The sequence below is a fragment of the Aplysia californica genome, unplaced genomic scaffold (genome assembly GCF_000002075.1).
Source record: "Aplysia californica isolate F4 #8 unplaced genomic scaffold, AplCal3.0 scaffold00267, whole genome shotgun sequence".
In the NCBI taxonomy this organism is placed as follows: Eukaryota; Metazoa; Mollusca; class Gastropoda; order Aplysiida; family Aplysiidae; genus Aplysia; species Aplysia californica.
In genome coordinates, this window is record NW_004797537.1 from 40,879 (window position 1) to 55,610 (window position 14,732).

A 14,732-nucleotide genomic window follows, 5' to 3' on the forward strand; every position below is an offset into this window, starting at 1 on the left:
AACGAATATAATATCACGATCGCGACCGGCAAAAATAAACTTGCTAACCACACCGGACTTGGTTTTCAAATATTCCAGTTCTGCGATTTGACAAAAGATGGGACTTGAGATAGGTTTACTCAATCTCGTATTTTTCGCATTCCAGGATGTGTATTTTTTCATGAAAAGTCGTATTCGCGTATTTTCGGCAAAAAATCTTACTAAAATACGTAAAATCGTACTGGTTGGCATCTCTGCATTTTCCTGGGTCTTTCCCTGGGCAATATGCAGATTTCCTCAAATTCCCTGGGCATTCCCGGATCACCTGCAATTTTTTTTTCAAATTCGCGGGTAATTCCCCCCCCCCCCCCCCCCCCCCCCCTCCCCACGGATTCCACGCTGGCAGTCACCCTGTGAATCTTACATACCAAGATCTGCTTCTTTGTCGGAGGGTTGTGCGATAAAGCCGAGGTGAGGAGGAGGGTCTTGACTCAGCCGCTCCTTCTGCGTCTGTGACAGTTCAGACAAGATGGCTGCCGTTTCATTGAGCTTGTGCTGCACAGGGTCTTTTGGAGCTGCAGCACGTTCTGCTTCCTCCGCAGCCTGTAAAAGGTTCCAGGGAGAACGGATGTAACACAGCAGTCACAAAGTCAGGTACGTCAAGGTTTAACCGATTAACTGCAAATACTCTTGAGGGAGACTCTTAAACCTTCACAATGTCCTGCACCTTTTCCGTCCTTCAGTTGTGTCTGCCTATCTATTTAACTCGCTCGTTTCTTACACTAGGTGGCTTTTACTCTGCCCATGTGCTTCTCTTTACTCAAGTAAAAAAAAAAAAACAGAACTCTTGGCCAGACAGTTCAAACCATAATATTATCTCAGTTCTCTGACAGACAGAGTTGACACAAATTTAGATACACACAATCATTATTCAAGTAAATAAACAGTCTCTATTGATTACCAAGTACCCAGTCAGAGCTCACTGAAGTGAAGCAATACGGAAAAGTACCTTTCCTATTGATACAACTTTTTCAATCAGAGAGACTTTTAATTGAACCCACAATCACACAAGTGACAGTCTTATATCGTCCCCACAAGACTGGGACCACTTTGATCAGTCTTTACCTTTCATTATGACACACAACAAGTACAATAGTCACTTCTTTGAGTGAAAAAGAAGCACATCAACAGACTCATAGTCATATATATATACAGTGGAAACCATATATAACAGGCCCGGTAATAACAGGGATGCAGTAATAACAGGGATATTTTAAATCCCCGATTTTTCCTACTCTTTGTCTCTATTAAAAGTTATCGGCAATAACAGGGCCCCATCGGAGCCCAACCGGTTATAGCAGGGACAAAGGCTTGTTAACAATGTGTAAAAAGTAAGAGAGAGAGAGAGAGAGAGAGTAACGCAGTGATGGAGCCAGCCCATGCAAACCATGCCACTGCAAGCACACACGGCGTGGTGAAGCGAGATAGGGCCACGGTGTACTGCAGACCTCGATCTAGCCCGAAACCTAGAAACACGCACGCATAATGTGTCTACTGTCACCAACGATGTCAAGAGCAAGAGAAAATGCCTTTTAACTGACCCAAAAAAAAAACACGAAATAATCCAGGCTGTTGACAAAAAGCAAGCTCCACGCGTAGAGATTTGTCGTCAGTTCAACATTCCACAAAGGTCGATTCACACCATCATCAAGGATAGAGAGAAGATAGTGGCAGCATACTCAAATGAAAAGTTTGCTCTGGATCGAAAGAAAACGAGACTACCCGATGCAGTTGCTGTGGACCAAGCTTTTTCTGGTGTGGTTTAAGGAGGCAAAGAGAAAGTTGGTGCCAAAACCCCTGTTCGTGGGTACTTGTGGCAAAGGAAACTACCCATGAATAAGTACAGCTGGATTAGTCCACAAATGCTTACTTTCCTTACATTCCTGATTTAACAAGGATCGGATATAACAGGACATTTTCTCTACTCCCACCATCCCTGTTATATCAGGTTTCCACTGTAGTAATATATAATACAGTATTGCATCTGAAAGATAAGATGACAGACATGGAAAAAAAACAAAGATTTGAAAAAGACACAGATAAAGTACTTGTGTCATGCTTTAAAAAAATGGATGAACTAATCCCACCCATGAATGTACAGTTCACGGAATCATACAAAAAGATTCCAAACGTGCAAAAAAATATAGCCCTTAATCTGTTTTCAAGATGGTAAAATGGGAGATATTTTGAACATCTGTACTATTGTGCAATAAAGACAAGTGAAAAAGAATTGTGAAAATGAGTCAAGACTACAGAACAAGATTTCCGTTGAAAAATAAATAAGAATCATCAAAACATTGGAAGTAATTTACCTTTTGTGCTTTTGCTATCATTTCATCTTGAAGAGCTTTCTCGGCCAATTCTTCCTCTCGTCTTTTCTGTGAAATTGAAACTAACAATATTCATTGCAATCAACATTGCATCCATTAGCAGACAAAAAACGTGAGAAACATTGTTGAGCAGAAGTCCAAGAGACTACAAAGACTACATTTGGCCAGGAACAGAGTGGACCACTGTATGATATAAAAATTAATAACAACACCCCAAAACAGAAAGAGCAGACCATATTATCAGAGCATCAAAAACCGTTGGCAATAAAAAATCACATGAGAGGAAAATGGACCACATGAAAGATCAATATAGACAAAACTACAGAGTTTAAGACTATCAACACTTTCAGATGTTATAAAGTACAAAACACAATGACCAGTGAGGACCAAATGACAATACTGTTGACAACCAGTTTATAAGCATTCAAAATGTAAACGAGCCCACTTTGCCAAAAACAGATTAGGAAAACAGGAACGCGTGAAAGAAGTAGGACGAGCAGATCTCAAAAGAGAGATCCCCCAAATTTCACACCGGAGTAACAAACGGTGTGTAAGTTTGACTACAAATGCTACCAGCCACTAGTTCAAAGTACAGACCTCAAACTTGATAAAGTTTCATTCTCTTACTTGTTCCTCCTGACGCAGTCGAGCCTTAGAGTGTTGACCATTGGTCAGCGTATCCAACAACTTGTCCACCATTTCCACAGCACTGATTCCAGCATTCTCCACAAACTTCTGAACACTGAGGAAGCGACCAGAAAGGAAATAATGATACACTTCTGAACAAAACTACAGAAATCATTTCTACAAACAAATAAGAAAGCTTTTAAAATTCATTTATTTTCACAAAAAGCCAGTGAAAAAAGAAAAAAAACATTTTTGAACGACAAAAAAAGAAATTCAAAACACACCAAAAAAAAAAACATACCCATCTATTCTTATTCTTTGGTTATGAAAACTGAATATAATAATACATTATGTTTAACAGACAAGCATAAAAACACTTTAAAAATAATTAAAAATTTTTTTCAAAGCAATGAAGTAAGAACGCGTGTGTTAGAGAAGGGAACTCAGGAGGCTACTTGTTCGAAAATAAAGAACCCAATAACACACTCCCTTATCAAACAAAAGACAAAGAACTAATCAACATCAAAACAAAACAAATTTCAATTGCATAATCTAAATCAAAACAGAACAAATTTAACAAAGCTGCACACATTTTAATGCAGCAAAAATAACATAGGATCCACCTGTTAAAAAATGCCATATATAAAGCATTAGTGTACATTATGAGCATTTTCAGATGATCTGGGCAAAGACTGAGAGACCTACGGTTAAGGACTTACCTTTTCGCGTACTGCACACCTGTTTCCCCACCATATGTACCAAGCAGTAAGTCAGATTCCTCTTTGGTGCATGAGGCAAAGGAGGAATCATAGGCTGGGGCATGAGAGCTGAATGGACCATAGCAGAGGTATGTCTCTGAAAAGCAAAGAAAGAAGAATTTTAAAAAACTATCTGCAAAGTTTCTTGGTCATATGGAAAGGCATGATGTAAGGACATCACCGAAAATTAATGAAATGGAACTAAACAAGAAATATTCAGACAATACCACACACCACAGAACAGAACATAAAAATAAGTCCAAGAAACCCACCTTTTTTTAACTTAGCAATGGACTGAAAAGGAAATTCTCAAAAGCTACTGGACTAACAAGAAGAAGAAATGTTGACATTACATATAAAAAAATGCAACATATACTATAAAACAGGAAATAAAAACTATATGAAGCTCACAGAACAATCAACACTCAAGGGTTCTCCTATTTGGAGAACTAAAACCAGCTATTTTTGTTCCCCTCTCAAATCTAATTCATGTGCATTTAATTTCGGCACCAAAGTTAACACCAGTAAGAACAATTTTCCTCTCAGGGGACACATAAAAAAGACTTACAGCAGGAAATAGGTTAATAATTTTATTTTTTTTTAAAATCATTTATAAAAAAAATATGATATCTATTTTTAATGCAGTAACAGTTCATAGAATTAATTTGATCTTCTATTGTTAGAAGACATTCAGTAGCAATGGAATATTTTCTTTTTTTTGTTTTTTGTTTTTGTAAAGCGTTTTACGGCGCTCGCAACTGCATAAGGTCATATGAGCGCGCGGGACACACCTAATATTTTCAGTTGGTAGGAAATTTTGAATTTTGCCCGGGTGGCGGCCGAAGCCTACTCTTATCGATTTTAGATCACCAAAGGATCTTTAATATGCGCAACTAGCACACGGGCCCTCCGAGATTTTTCGCCCTTGTCTGAGAAGGTTAGATGTAGATCTTTCCTTCCTACCAGAAGATCAGGGGTGTGGCAGAAAGACAGCAGTAAGGAGGAGCCAAGGAGTAGCAGTACAAAGGCTGCAGAAAGAGTCAGGAGCCCAGAGGAGGGGGCAAAGGAGGTGACGGGGTGGGGGCAGAAAGTGGAAATGAAAGCAGACAACAGAACATTGCAAGAGAGAAGGAAAGGAGGTGAAAGGAGACAATTTTAGAGAAGAAAATTTTTTGGTTGCTACCCGGATTCGAACCCGGGACCTTTGAATGAGAGGCCAACACCTTAACCTCTAGGCCACGAGAGCCCCCTGGAATATCTTTTAAAAAACCCAACAAACATACAATAAACATTTTTTTAATGGGTGGAAAAAGTCTTACCTGGACAAACTTTGTTCCTCTTGTCTTCTTTAAACTTGAACAGAGTTCCTGAGCCATTTTTCAGTTTGCCCATGTAATCTCCAAGACTAATTACTTTCTGAGTGGAACTCACTGAGGAAGACACAAAACAAAGCTCATGGCATACCTACGCAAGATCACTATTGTCCAGGGTCAAATTTCAGACCGCATTGAGAAAAATCTAATTTTTCATCAATTTATGTTACAAAAGTACACGCTGTATTTCCATGACAGAAAGGGTAAAGAATTAACACAAATGTTGTCGTGTGGTTCAGGACAAAAAGGAAAAACCACCAACCAATACCATGTAAGAAATTGGAACTATGTAGAGACAGACAAATGCGTAATGGAAAGAAACAAAAGCAACCATTCAATCCTTTGAAAGAAAGCTAAAAATTCTGATTGCACTTAGCTGTTCTTTAACTTACTACCAAAAGGTTTCCGTGTTATACAGAAGGTAATACAAAGAAAATTGGAAGAAATAGTTCATCAAACAGCACTGTCATCTATACCCACCTGTTCCATCATTCCATGGATTCAAAATAGTCATTGATGTTGTACCATCCTCTTCTTGGCGAAGAAATCCTAACTGTAAAACCAAAAGAAAAAAATCAAGTGGCAAGCTTTGCAGTTTGTTTGTTTTTTCAATTTGTCTTAGCTTTATCAGGTATCAACATGAATGCATGAACACTTTTAATTATGAATTAAAAAAACAAGGACTCTTCAAGTATCTCGGAATTGAAAACAGAAATCCCTTCCTGTAAAAAGCAACTGGTTAGTATTTAAAAATGTCGTAGAATTAGATTAAAAGGACTGTAACACACAATATTTTCATAATCATTTAATTGTTAAAGACTCCACACAACTTTTCAATAGCTTACTAAAGTGGGAATCTAGATCAGCAAATATTTATTGAAAGCCTGAACACAATAGAAGAAAACCCTGGAAAAACAGGGTCCTGCAAAAATGACCTGGCACTGAAGTAAAAAATGGAGGCAACTCACATCAGTCTTGGGCCTGCGGGTGGTGAGAGCGTGCTTGGCTTTCTGCGCTGCCTCCTGAGCCTGGGCCAGGATCTCCTCTGGAGACATCTCCTCCTCAACCATGCTGTCCATTTTGCTGGGATCCACTTCCAAACTGAGGGGAAGAAAGCCAGACAAGATTCATAACATTTTTTCTCAGAGAAATTTTCATTTTGTCTTTTCAAATTAAGTCAAAGAAAAAGGTAATAAAGGCTTCGGAGGCAGAAATTAGATTTCCAGAAAAAACTGAAATAAGAGCAGAAGGAAATGTAGAAACAGCCTACAAAGTACAAAGAATAGGGACAACAAATGAACAGAGCTTTACATTTTAAATAGCCACTAGCTGGGCCCCCCTTTCGATGAAAGGAATGATCGATGCATTATCATCAACTGAATATCATTGGTCTACTATATTTACACTCTACTGGAATGGAGCAATAAACCTTGAGAGAAAAGTGACACATGTTTTTCCAAGTTGCCAAATATATAATAGATGCATAGATCCTCTATTCCGCTTTTGCGGTTGTACAGAGAAGCGTGTTGATTGTTTCCAGTAGCAAGAAAAAGAATTTGACAAAGGAGTCCAGAAAAAAACGATGATGGGCATCAAACGAAAGTATCACAGTCGAATTTAGCACCAAGTAAAAAGAAAAAAGAAAACATGAGGCTAGATCTATACGGGTTGCACACTTAAAAGTGCTCAGTATTGCGAGACAATGCGCGATAGTATCGAACGGAAGTACGACTTGAAATAAACAAACCTGGCAGATTTTCTAAAGACAGAAGCGTCGGCCTACAAAAGCAATTGGCGAAATAAAGAAATTTAGCTTTTTGCAGCAAAACTGTCTCAAAACTGAAAAAACGAAGGGCGTCATGATCTGGAGAATATTTTAAAGAATCTTTCGGCGAAAACCGCATGTCGATCGATGCAGCCATTAAAAAGCCTTTTGAATAGCAAAATTCGGCCACCACAAATACATAATAGATAATCCTGGAAAATTGCGTACAGATGGTACCCACAACGTTTTGTTTCTTCTCTTACCTGGGTTCATCTTTCAGCTTGTCCTTGGCTTCTTCCACTGGTGGAACGGAACTGGGTTCCATAATGTGACCGCTTTCATCAAAACCCAGCTCTTGTAAAGTGATACTGGTCAAAAAGCTCTGAGTCTTCTTCAGATACAACAATTTTTCCTGAGAAAAATACGGAGCTTGAGATAGAAATTTGTTGTGCATGGCAGAAAAAATAAGAAAGTAAGCCATTTCAAACAATCTAAAATGTTAGCGAAGAAACTTTCAAGTATTTTATATGCATAAGCCAAATTGCCAAAATACCATAACCAGCAAGAGTTCCCCTGAAAGACTAAACTATTTCTACAAACAAGCCCAATTACTGTACAAGTAGGATCTTCCATTAATATGTTTAATGAATCAAAAATTTACACAAATGTGGTTACTCAAACATTGACAGTGAACTCTGCTTTAGCACCTCACTGCTACGCTATCCCTGAAGCAGATTCAAACATGAAAGTAAAATTATGCTGATTTGTATAAAACCGAGATAAAATTCTATAAACAAAATCTTAGAAAGGCATGTTATGGACCGAGATCTTTCTCTCAAGTGTCTGCAAACTATTTACGTGGGTGGTTGGCAGGTGCTCTGGTGTGGTCTGCTTCTTCTTTCCTATGAAACATCTATCGTCCTTATCTCCCCTATTTCTTTTTTATGATTGTTACTCTCTTGTAACACTTTTAATCTTCTGGCGCTTATATGACCTTATGCAGTTGCGAGTGCCGTAAAACCTCTACTAAAACTAAATTAAAACTAAAAACTATTTATTCTGACATCTGGTTCTGAGTGGCGAAAAAATACTTTTTTGTGTGTCTCTTTGTGCTAAAATGTCTGGAAACAAACACGTCTGCAGCTGTACACACCACTTCCCAGATAGTTACTAGACACAGGCATATCAGCATTAAAAACAAGATAGTCACTGTTATAAAACCAGCAATGTATAGAGTATCCCCCCATGTGGTTAGATGCTATGAAGTGGTGTGTGCTGTGTCGTCTCACAGAGCTCGTCCTAGATGCCAGGTCTCAGAGGGAGAATCAACAAACAGCAATGATCATATCCCCTACAGTCAAATGTTTTGTTATCCTGTCTGCAGATAAAGTCCAACCTTAATGCATCCCCGAACGAATAGTTTAGCAATAATGACAGCAGTTTGTCTTTCTTGTAAAAACTAGAGTACAAAGCATGTTAAAATGATAAAAGTTGTTTAGAGCAGAGAAAAGGCAAGATGGACAAGCACATCCGGCTGCAAGGAAATTTCTTAAAAAGAACTCTTGAGCAACCTGAGTACATCTGAACCCTGAGATCATACCTTGCTTAGCTGCTTGATTCCCAGATGAAGCAATCTTTTTGCTTCCTTGTAGTATATCGTATCTGGTCGATTGTATGTCATGGCATTGTTGCACATCAGAATGAAGTCTTTCTATTTAAGAAAAAAAAATTGTTAAAAAAGAAAAGAAACATATTAAGGGTATATGATCATGCAATAACAGAACAGAGAAAAGAATTCAAATCTCTCTCCAGCAGTACCTTTTTATTCACCACACCGGCAGAATAAACAACTGAAAGTATGACTGACAAGCCCTCATGTTTTGAGGGGCCACCTTTGTATTACCCCGGTGAAAAAAAAAGTGCGCCATACTTTCAGAACAGGAGATCACAAACCAAAAAGCAAATGAGAATGGCTCAAATGTATGTGACTGTGGACTGCTGCCCGTTATATATGGAAAAAGTCATACAGAAGGTACAAATTTGCATTCTTTACACAGATCAAAAAGAGTCTTTTTCAAAAAGCAACTTTTTCGGGGTTTTTTCATTTCCTAAACCCCTAATATATAGCAATGAAAATAAATTAAATATTAAAATGACTAATCACATTTCAGCACAATTTTCCTACAATATGTGCATTCCATTTGGACAGACTAACCTTAAACTCCATGACATTAAAGTACTCAGCAGCCTCAATTTTAGCAGCCATAGTGCTGAAGTCCATGGGGCATAGGATGATACTTGAGTAGCCCGGAGCTATGCTGTCTGTCACAGGAAAGGCAAAGAAACCATTCACATCTTTGCTGAAAGTTGTAAGAGAGAAAACAGGGGTATAAGTAACTCTACATGTAAGTGAAGAAAATTTCCTCTTTTTCTTCATGCCCTTCCCATTCCAAAGAACTCTGAGTATGATGTAAAATGTCTACATTAAGTTATGGCACCCAAATTTTTTTTATATCAGATAGAAAATAAATTTACAAAGCACATTCATCGTACCACTAATACATTTTCACTTGTCAAAAGCTGAAAGCACATTTTTCTCAGATGTAAGAATAAACAATATAGATTTTTAAATTTCCAAAAACTATAACCAAAACTAAAACGAACAATAAAATTCCTCTTCTGCTTAGGATGCAGTAAAGCAACAACAAAAAATGAAGTTTTTAAAAAACAATCTTCTTACATTGCATTAGGAAATAATTAAGAGACAAGAAGAAGAATATATTAGGGGAGACATTTACCAGCTTGGGTTATTTTGCAAATTCAAGGAAGGGATTTTTATCAAGTAGGTGTATTTCTAAAGCACTTGTATTTACCTAAGAAAAATGTATTAGTGTGCAAGTGGGAAGCCCCAGGGACAGAACAAAGATCCCCAATTCTTTCTCGATAAACTTCAAAGTTGATTCTAAAAAAATGTTTATAGCAATCGTTTAAAAACCTAAGGAAGAGAAAGTTCAAGGTGGGCCTACAAATGGCAACATGGGAAATCTGCAGTAGAGTGGAATAAATTTCATACTTTAGGTTATCTGATAATCAAGAAAATCTTACTTCTGCAAATTTTTAAGAAGATAATTCAACATTTGTTTCAATATGGCCCCATCATTGTCTCGAATGGTGCACATTCGAGGCTCCCGAAATTTTCTGCTTGGTGATGAGTTGCCATCGGAATCCTCTTCCATCTCATTATATTGATGTGATGTTTCTTCTTTTTCAACTTCTTCTTCGTCATCATCTCCACTTTCATTATCTTCATGTGGTCGCTTCAGTGATGAACTCTGTAAATGAGGCAAAAAGTTTGAGTGTCCATTTTGTACAGATTAATATTAATTTTCATGTTCAGATTTATTCCATCGAGAGAGAAACGATACTCTGAGCCAGTGCAGACAATACAAATGCAGTGAAGATCACAATGTAATTTAACTGACCAAGGACATTACCTGACTTTTCAAGATGAGCACAACTCTTGTCATTATTTCACTGACCCTCATACAATCACTCATTCTTCTGTGTATTCCGCATTCAACTCTAAAAGAACTTTACAAAACACGTATCCAACGATTATACATCTCTGAAAAATCCCATCCAAACCACCCAAGGTCTTCAAGTACACGTTATATTTCAATTCCATCAAACTGAAATTCAAACTATATGTACAATACATTAACGTAACTCTAAATATGCTCATTGCTAATACCCAAAGAACACATTACAGAAGCAATCAAAACAAAGATTTTTTTCTATTTGAGAACAACCACAGTTGTTTTCTGATGTAAAAAACAGACAGCACTTATTCTAAAAATATGCCTTTGAAGTTCTTACTTCTTCAGCATATTTGCTCCTCTCTCTATCCTTGTCGCTTGATTTCTTTTTCTTCTTTTTCTTGTGTTTATGTCTCCGCTCCTCAGTTTGTGGGGAACCAGCTGCATCTGGCAGAGATTCTTGACTTGATCCACCTCCTACTTTCAAATTCAGAACTAGTTTCAGAGGTTTTTCTTGAGAGCCATCTGTACATGGAGAAGCAAATCAGCAATAGTTTATAGTGTGAGCTGGAAAAGTAACTGTATTCAAAGTAAAAAGGATGACAAATACAGAAGAACCTGTCAAAGATAGTAGCCTGTACAAGCAACCACTTCCCACTTCCCCGTAACTGATTTTTTTCCTTATATATTATAATGACACAGAGAAAGACGTAAACATGTTTAAGACAACCATTTTTCTCCTTGACAAGGTGTGGCCGTCTTGGACAATTTTGACTGTACTGTACAGTGAAACCTGTCTTAATGGCAACCTGTCCAATACAAAAACATATCAACAGGGAATCTCCCCTTGATAAATATCTCTATAAAATATATCCATCTAAGACAGAAGCCTTCGCAACCTGAAAGCCCGTTGCCTGAATAATTGAAATTTTTTCCCCCAAAGAATACCGACTATCAGGACCCTCAACCCCCCAAATTCCCTTGGTCCAAGACGGCAAATGTCCAAGACGGAATTTTTTTTCTATCGATCTTGCTATTTGTTACTGCCTACTGCACACCCTTTAATGTACCACACAAAGAAATACAGCTCAAATTGTCTGAGACAGCCAGCCATTGTCGAGGAGAAAAGTGGTTGCCCTAGACAGAGGTAGAGATGTCTTACATGATCTTATATAATGTATTTTACCCTATCCGTACGTCATGTTTTACTATGGACTCGAGTCCGAATAACATTTTTTCCTATTCGGACTCCAGTCCGAATAAAAAAATTTCATATTCGGACTCGAGTCCGAATAAGAAAAAATGTTATTTGGACACGGGTCCAAAAAAGGAAGTGTCTTCGTTCTATAGATCTAACGTTCAGTGCTTCCAATTTTCCGCCATTTTTTAGTTTCCCCCACACCTTGTCTGCTGATCCGATGCCCGCCGCCTCATTGATACGCCCCTCCCACCCCCCCATGTTTCCCACTTTCTTTGTTGTAGAAAAAGGTAAAATTGAAGATTAGCAGATCTCCTGGCACCTGCATATTATGAGCTCTGTGTAAAAATAAAAGACCAATTCGTTAAAATACACAAGCCTGTGTCGTCTCGATTGTTTACCAAGAAAAAGTTGTGTTGCTGTGTAGAGCCGAGCATACGGCAACTTTTGATTCCATAGACCAGCGCACAATTCATTACGTAGTTCTACGTCAAGACTATTATTGTAATAATGATCAGTTGCGGGGGGGGGGGGACTGATGCGTATGCGACGTTCAATGCCCGGACCGATAGCGCTCTCCCCCCCCTTCCCCGACACGTACACACACAGCCACACGTGTGCACGCCGCCCATCCAACCCCGACACACGCTAACGAGCCATCTTTAATTGCTTCTGATGACCTCTTGACAAATAAACATTTATTAGAAGCGCTCTAACGATTCAGGCGGGCCTCAAATTCATCATAAGATAAAAACTCGGCTCAGGCACAATTTAACGCCATTTTGCCCGAAGTGATCCCGGTCTCTACCCGGCCTGAGGCGAGTCACGAGTGAGGCAGGACAGGAAGCAGGAGTCACGAGTCACAGGAAGTCGAAAGTGATGTCATGCTGGACAAGAATCAGAGTCCGAATAACATTTTTTCATATTGGGACTCGAGTCCGAATCTAAATTCTTTTATAAAAGAAAACTCGGTGATCTTGTAGTTCCGTTCGTTAACTCTTATCCTGCGTCTGTGCCCAGATGCGTATCTTATCAGCAACCGATTACGTCGGACTCGCCGGGCAGGCCGCCGGGGTCACTCAGTGTGTACTGTTGGTGTACAGCGCGCGCGCCGGGAAACGTGTGTTTTCGCCATGAATACCGCGGGAGTGTGTTAACTGATGATGAAAATAACGCTCTATCCTTCATAGCATTCTATTTATAAAGTGTTACAAACACATGAATAACCCCCTCTCACAAGCTGATAAGACATTACGAGTAGTTACGCCCATTTGAATAACCTTTCTGGACGCTCTTGTTGTTATGAGAATGACCTGAGGTTCGAAAAGGGATAATTTAGGTCAATTTCCGAATGTTTTACACTCAAATTGTTCTTTGTACCTGCACAAGGGTATTCAAAACTATTAAACAAGCTCATTTTTTATCAGGTAGTATCATTTCATACAAAATCAAGCTCATTTGAAATATTTTGTATAGAAAAATGGAAGTCTTGTTTCCTGACTATCGACCTTTCGAGCTCCTCATGTCTAAGTGGGTCAATTTCTTCTATAATTTCATTGGACGAACATCTAGAGCTATCAACTTGGCATGTTTTGAATGAGACGTATGCCTCGATTACGAACCAACGCAGGTGGTTCTAGAAGAAGGCCACAAACGCACACAAACTCAAGCAGACTGAAGCACACACACTTGACCTGCGTGAATGGGGATCCGACTTGGGACCCGAATGACACGTAAGAGGATGCGCGCTGCGCGCTGCGCGTGCGCTGAGCCAGGAGCTACACTGACTCGGGACCAGAACGCAGGCGAGGTGCCGAAATAGGCTTATCGGGCTACATAAACCCGGCTCCCGCAGGATGAGGGTTTAAGTCCACGATCCATTTGTTTACATCCAGAGAAGAAATCCAGAAGTCTTGAAGACCAAATACTATTTGAATTAGGCTACAAAAAGAGCAGGGATGCAAAACATCAAATTAGGATAAAATTCAGGGGGGCATCCCCCACCTTCGTATTTTTTATTAGGTCAGCCCTCCTACTCTTGACTTTAACGAACGGAACTTCAAAATCGCCGAAAACTCGACTTCGACGGAGTTCGCGTCATATTATTGTGCTCACCGTCTTGGTCGATGCTGGGCTTGTTGTCGGACTTATGCTTCTTGTGTTTCTTGCTCCCCATTTTGTTATATAATGGAAAAAATAACTTTCAAAATGGAAAAAAAGTGTTGCCTACAGTAGTATTTTCTGTACTAGAATCTACTGCTTCGCCAACCAAAGCCTCGGTCGACAACACACGGTGTTCCTTTATCCTGCACACAACCCAAACAATCATCTGTATTAGCCAGGTTTTTTCAACGAGCACAATTTCGATAGTTTGTTCTTGTATTAAATTGCTTCGGCCTACCTCTAAAAAAACAAACAAATGTGATCTATCTCTCCCAGTAAATTACAAATTAACTTTTAAGAAAGAAAATGATGACAGAGTAAACAGGCACATATGACAACTTGGTGTTAAATTTCCAAAAATATAGTGGGCCCAAACAGCCATTTTCAAAGCGGCAGCTTGATTAACTCTTTCTATTCCAAAGTCAATTTTAGTCTAAGACAAGCTTCGTGTTTTCGTACGTCATATAGTTCGTAGTTCCCATCTTCTTATTTTTTGGGGTTGCATTCTTTAATCACATCTCAAGGAAATGCTATTTGTTCTGTTTACCCTTATAGGCACAGTTTGACTAGCTCAAACGCCCCAACGGGAGAGTTTTTTTTTCAAAATTAATTCGTATTTTTCGGCCCTCGGAATTAGCAGTAGTTTGACCATACAAATCAGGATAAAAGTGGTAGTTTTCAGCATCTTATATTGAAAGTTCATAAATAACAGTTTGCTATTACTATTGCCCCCCGCCCCCACCCCATTTTTATAACTTGACCTTCTTCGATTAGGGTAAGGATAAGCGCCTATGTCCCTGTGCTAATTAGTGCTATACAGTTGGGGCTGAAATGATACTTAGGCTACCCAACTAGCCTAGCCTACATAATATGACTTTTGGGGGGTCAACCTCGTGACAAGTTGAAAACAATAACAATTGTCATTGGTCATTGTAACAAAAGA

General features: G+C 38.9%; 1 protein-coding gene across 1 annotated transcript in view; it reads right to left on the bottom strand.

Annotated features, from left to right (window-relative positions):
- LOC101856190 (bromodomain-containing protein 7) overlaps positions 1–14,078 on the bottom strand; it is a 17,699-nt gene extending 3,621 nt beyond the window's left edge. Inside the window, exons 1-13 of the mRNA XM_005100981.3 lie at positions 13,742–14,078; positions 10,769–10,953; positions 9,998–10,224; positions 9,108–9,252; positions 8,493–8,603; positions 7,156–7,304; positions 6,096–6,228; positions 5,608–5,680; positions 5,074–5,184; positions 3,716–3,851; positions 2,997–3,111; positions 2,352–2,417; positions 408–582 (exon numbers count right to left, since the gene is read on the bottom strand). Of these exons, the coding sequence (XP_005101038.1) occupies positions 408–582; positions 2,352–2,417; positions 2,997–3,111; positions 3,716–3,851; positions 5,074–5,184; positions 5,608–5,680; positions 6,096–6,228; positions 7,156–7,304; positions 8,493–8,603; positions 9,108–9,252; positions 9,998–10,224; positions 10,769–10,953; positions 13,742–13,802 (1,687 nt within the window). The 5' untranslated portion in view covers positions 13,803–14,078. The remainder of the gene's footprint in view (positions 1–407; positions 583–2,351; positions 2,418–2,996; positions 3,112–3,715; positions 3,852–5,073; positions 5,185–5,607; positions 5,681–6,095; positions 6,229–7,155; positions 7,305–8,492; positions 8,604–9,107; positions 9,253–9,997; positions 10,225–10,768; positions 10,954–13,741) is intronic.
- Between the last annotated feature and the right edge of the window lie 654 nt (positions 14,079–14,732).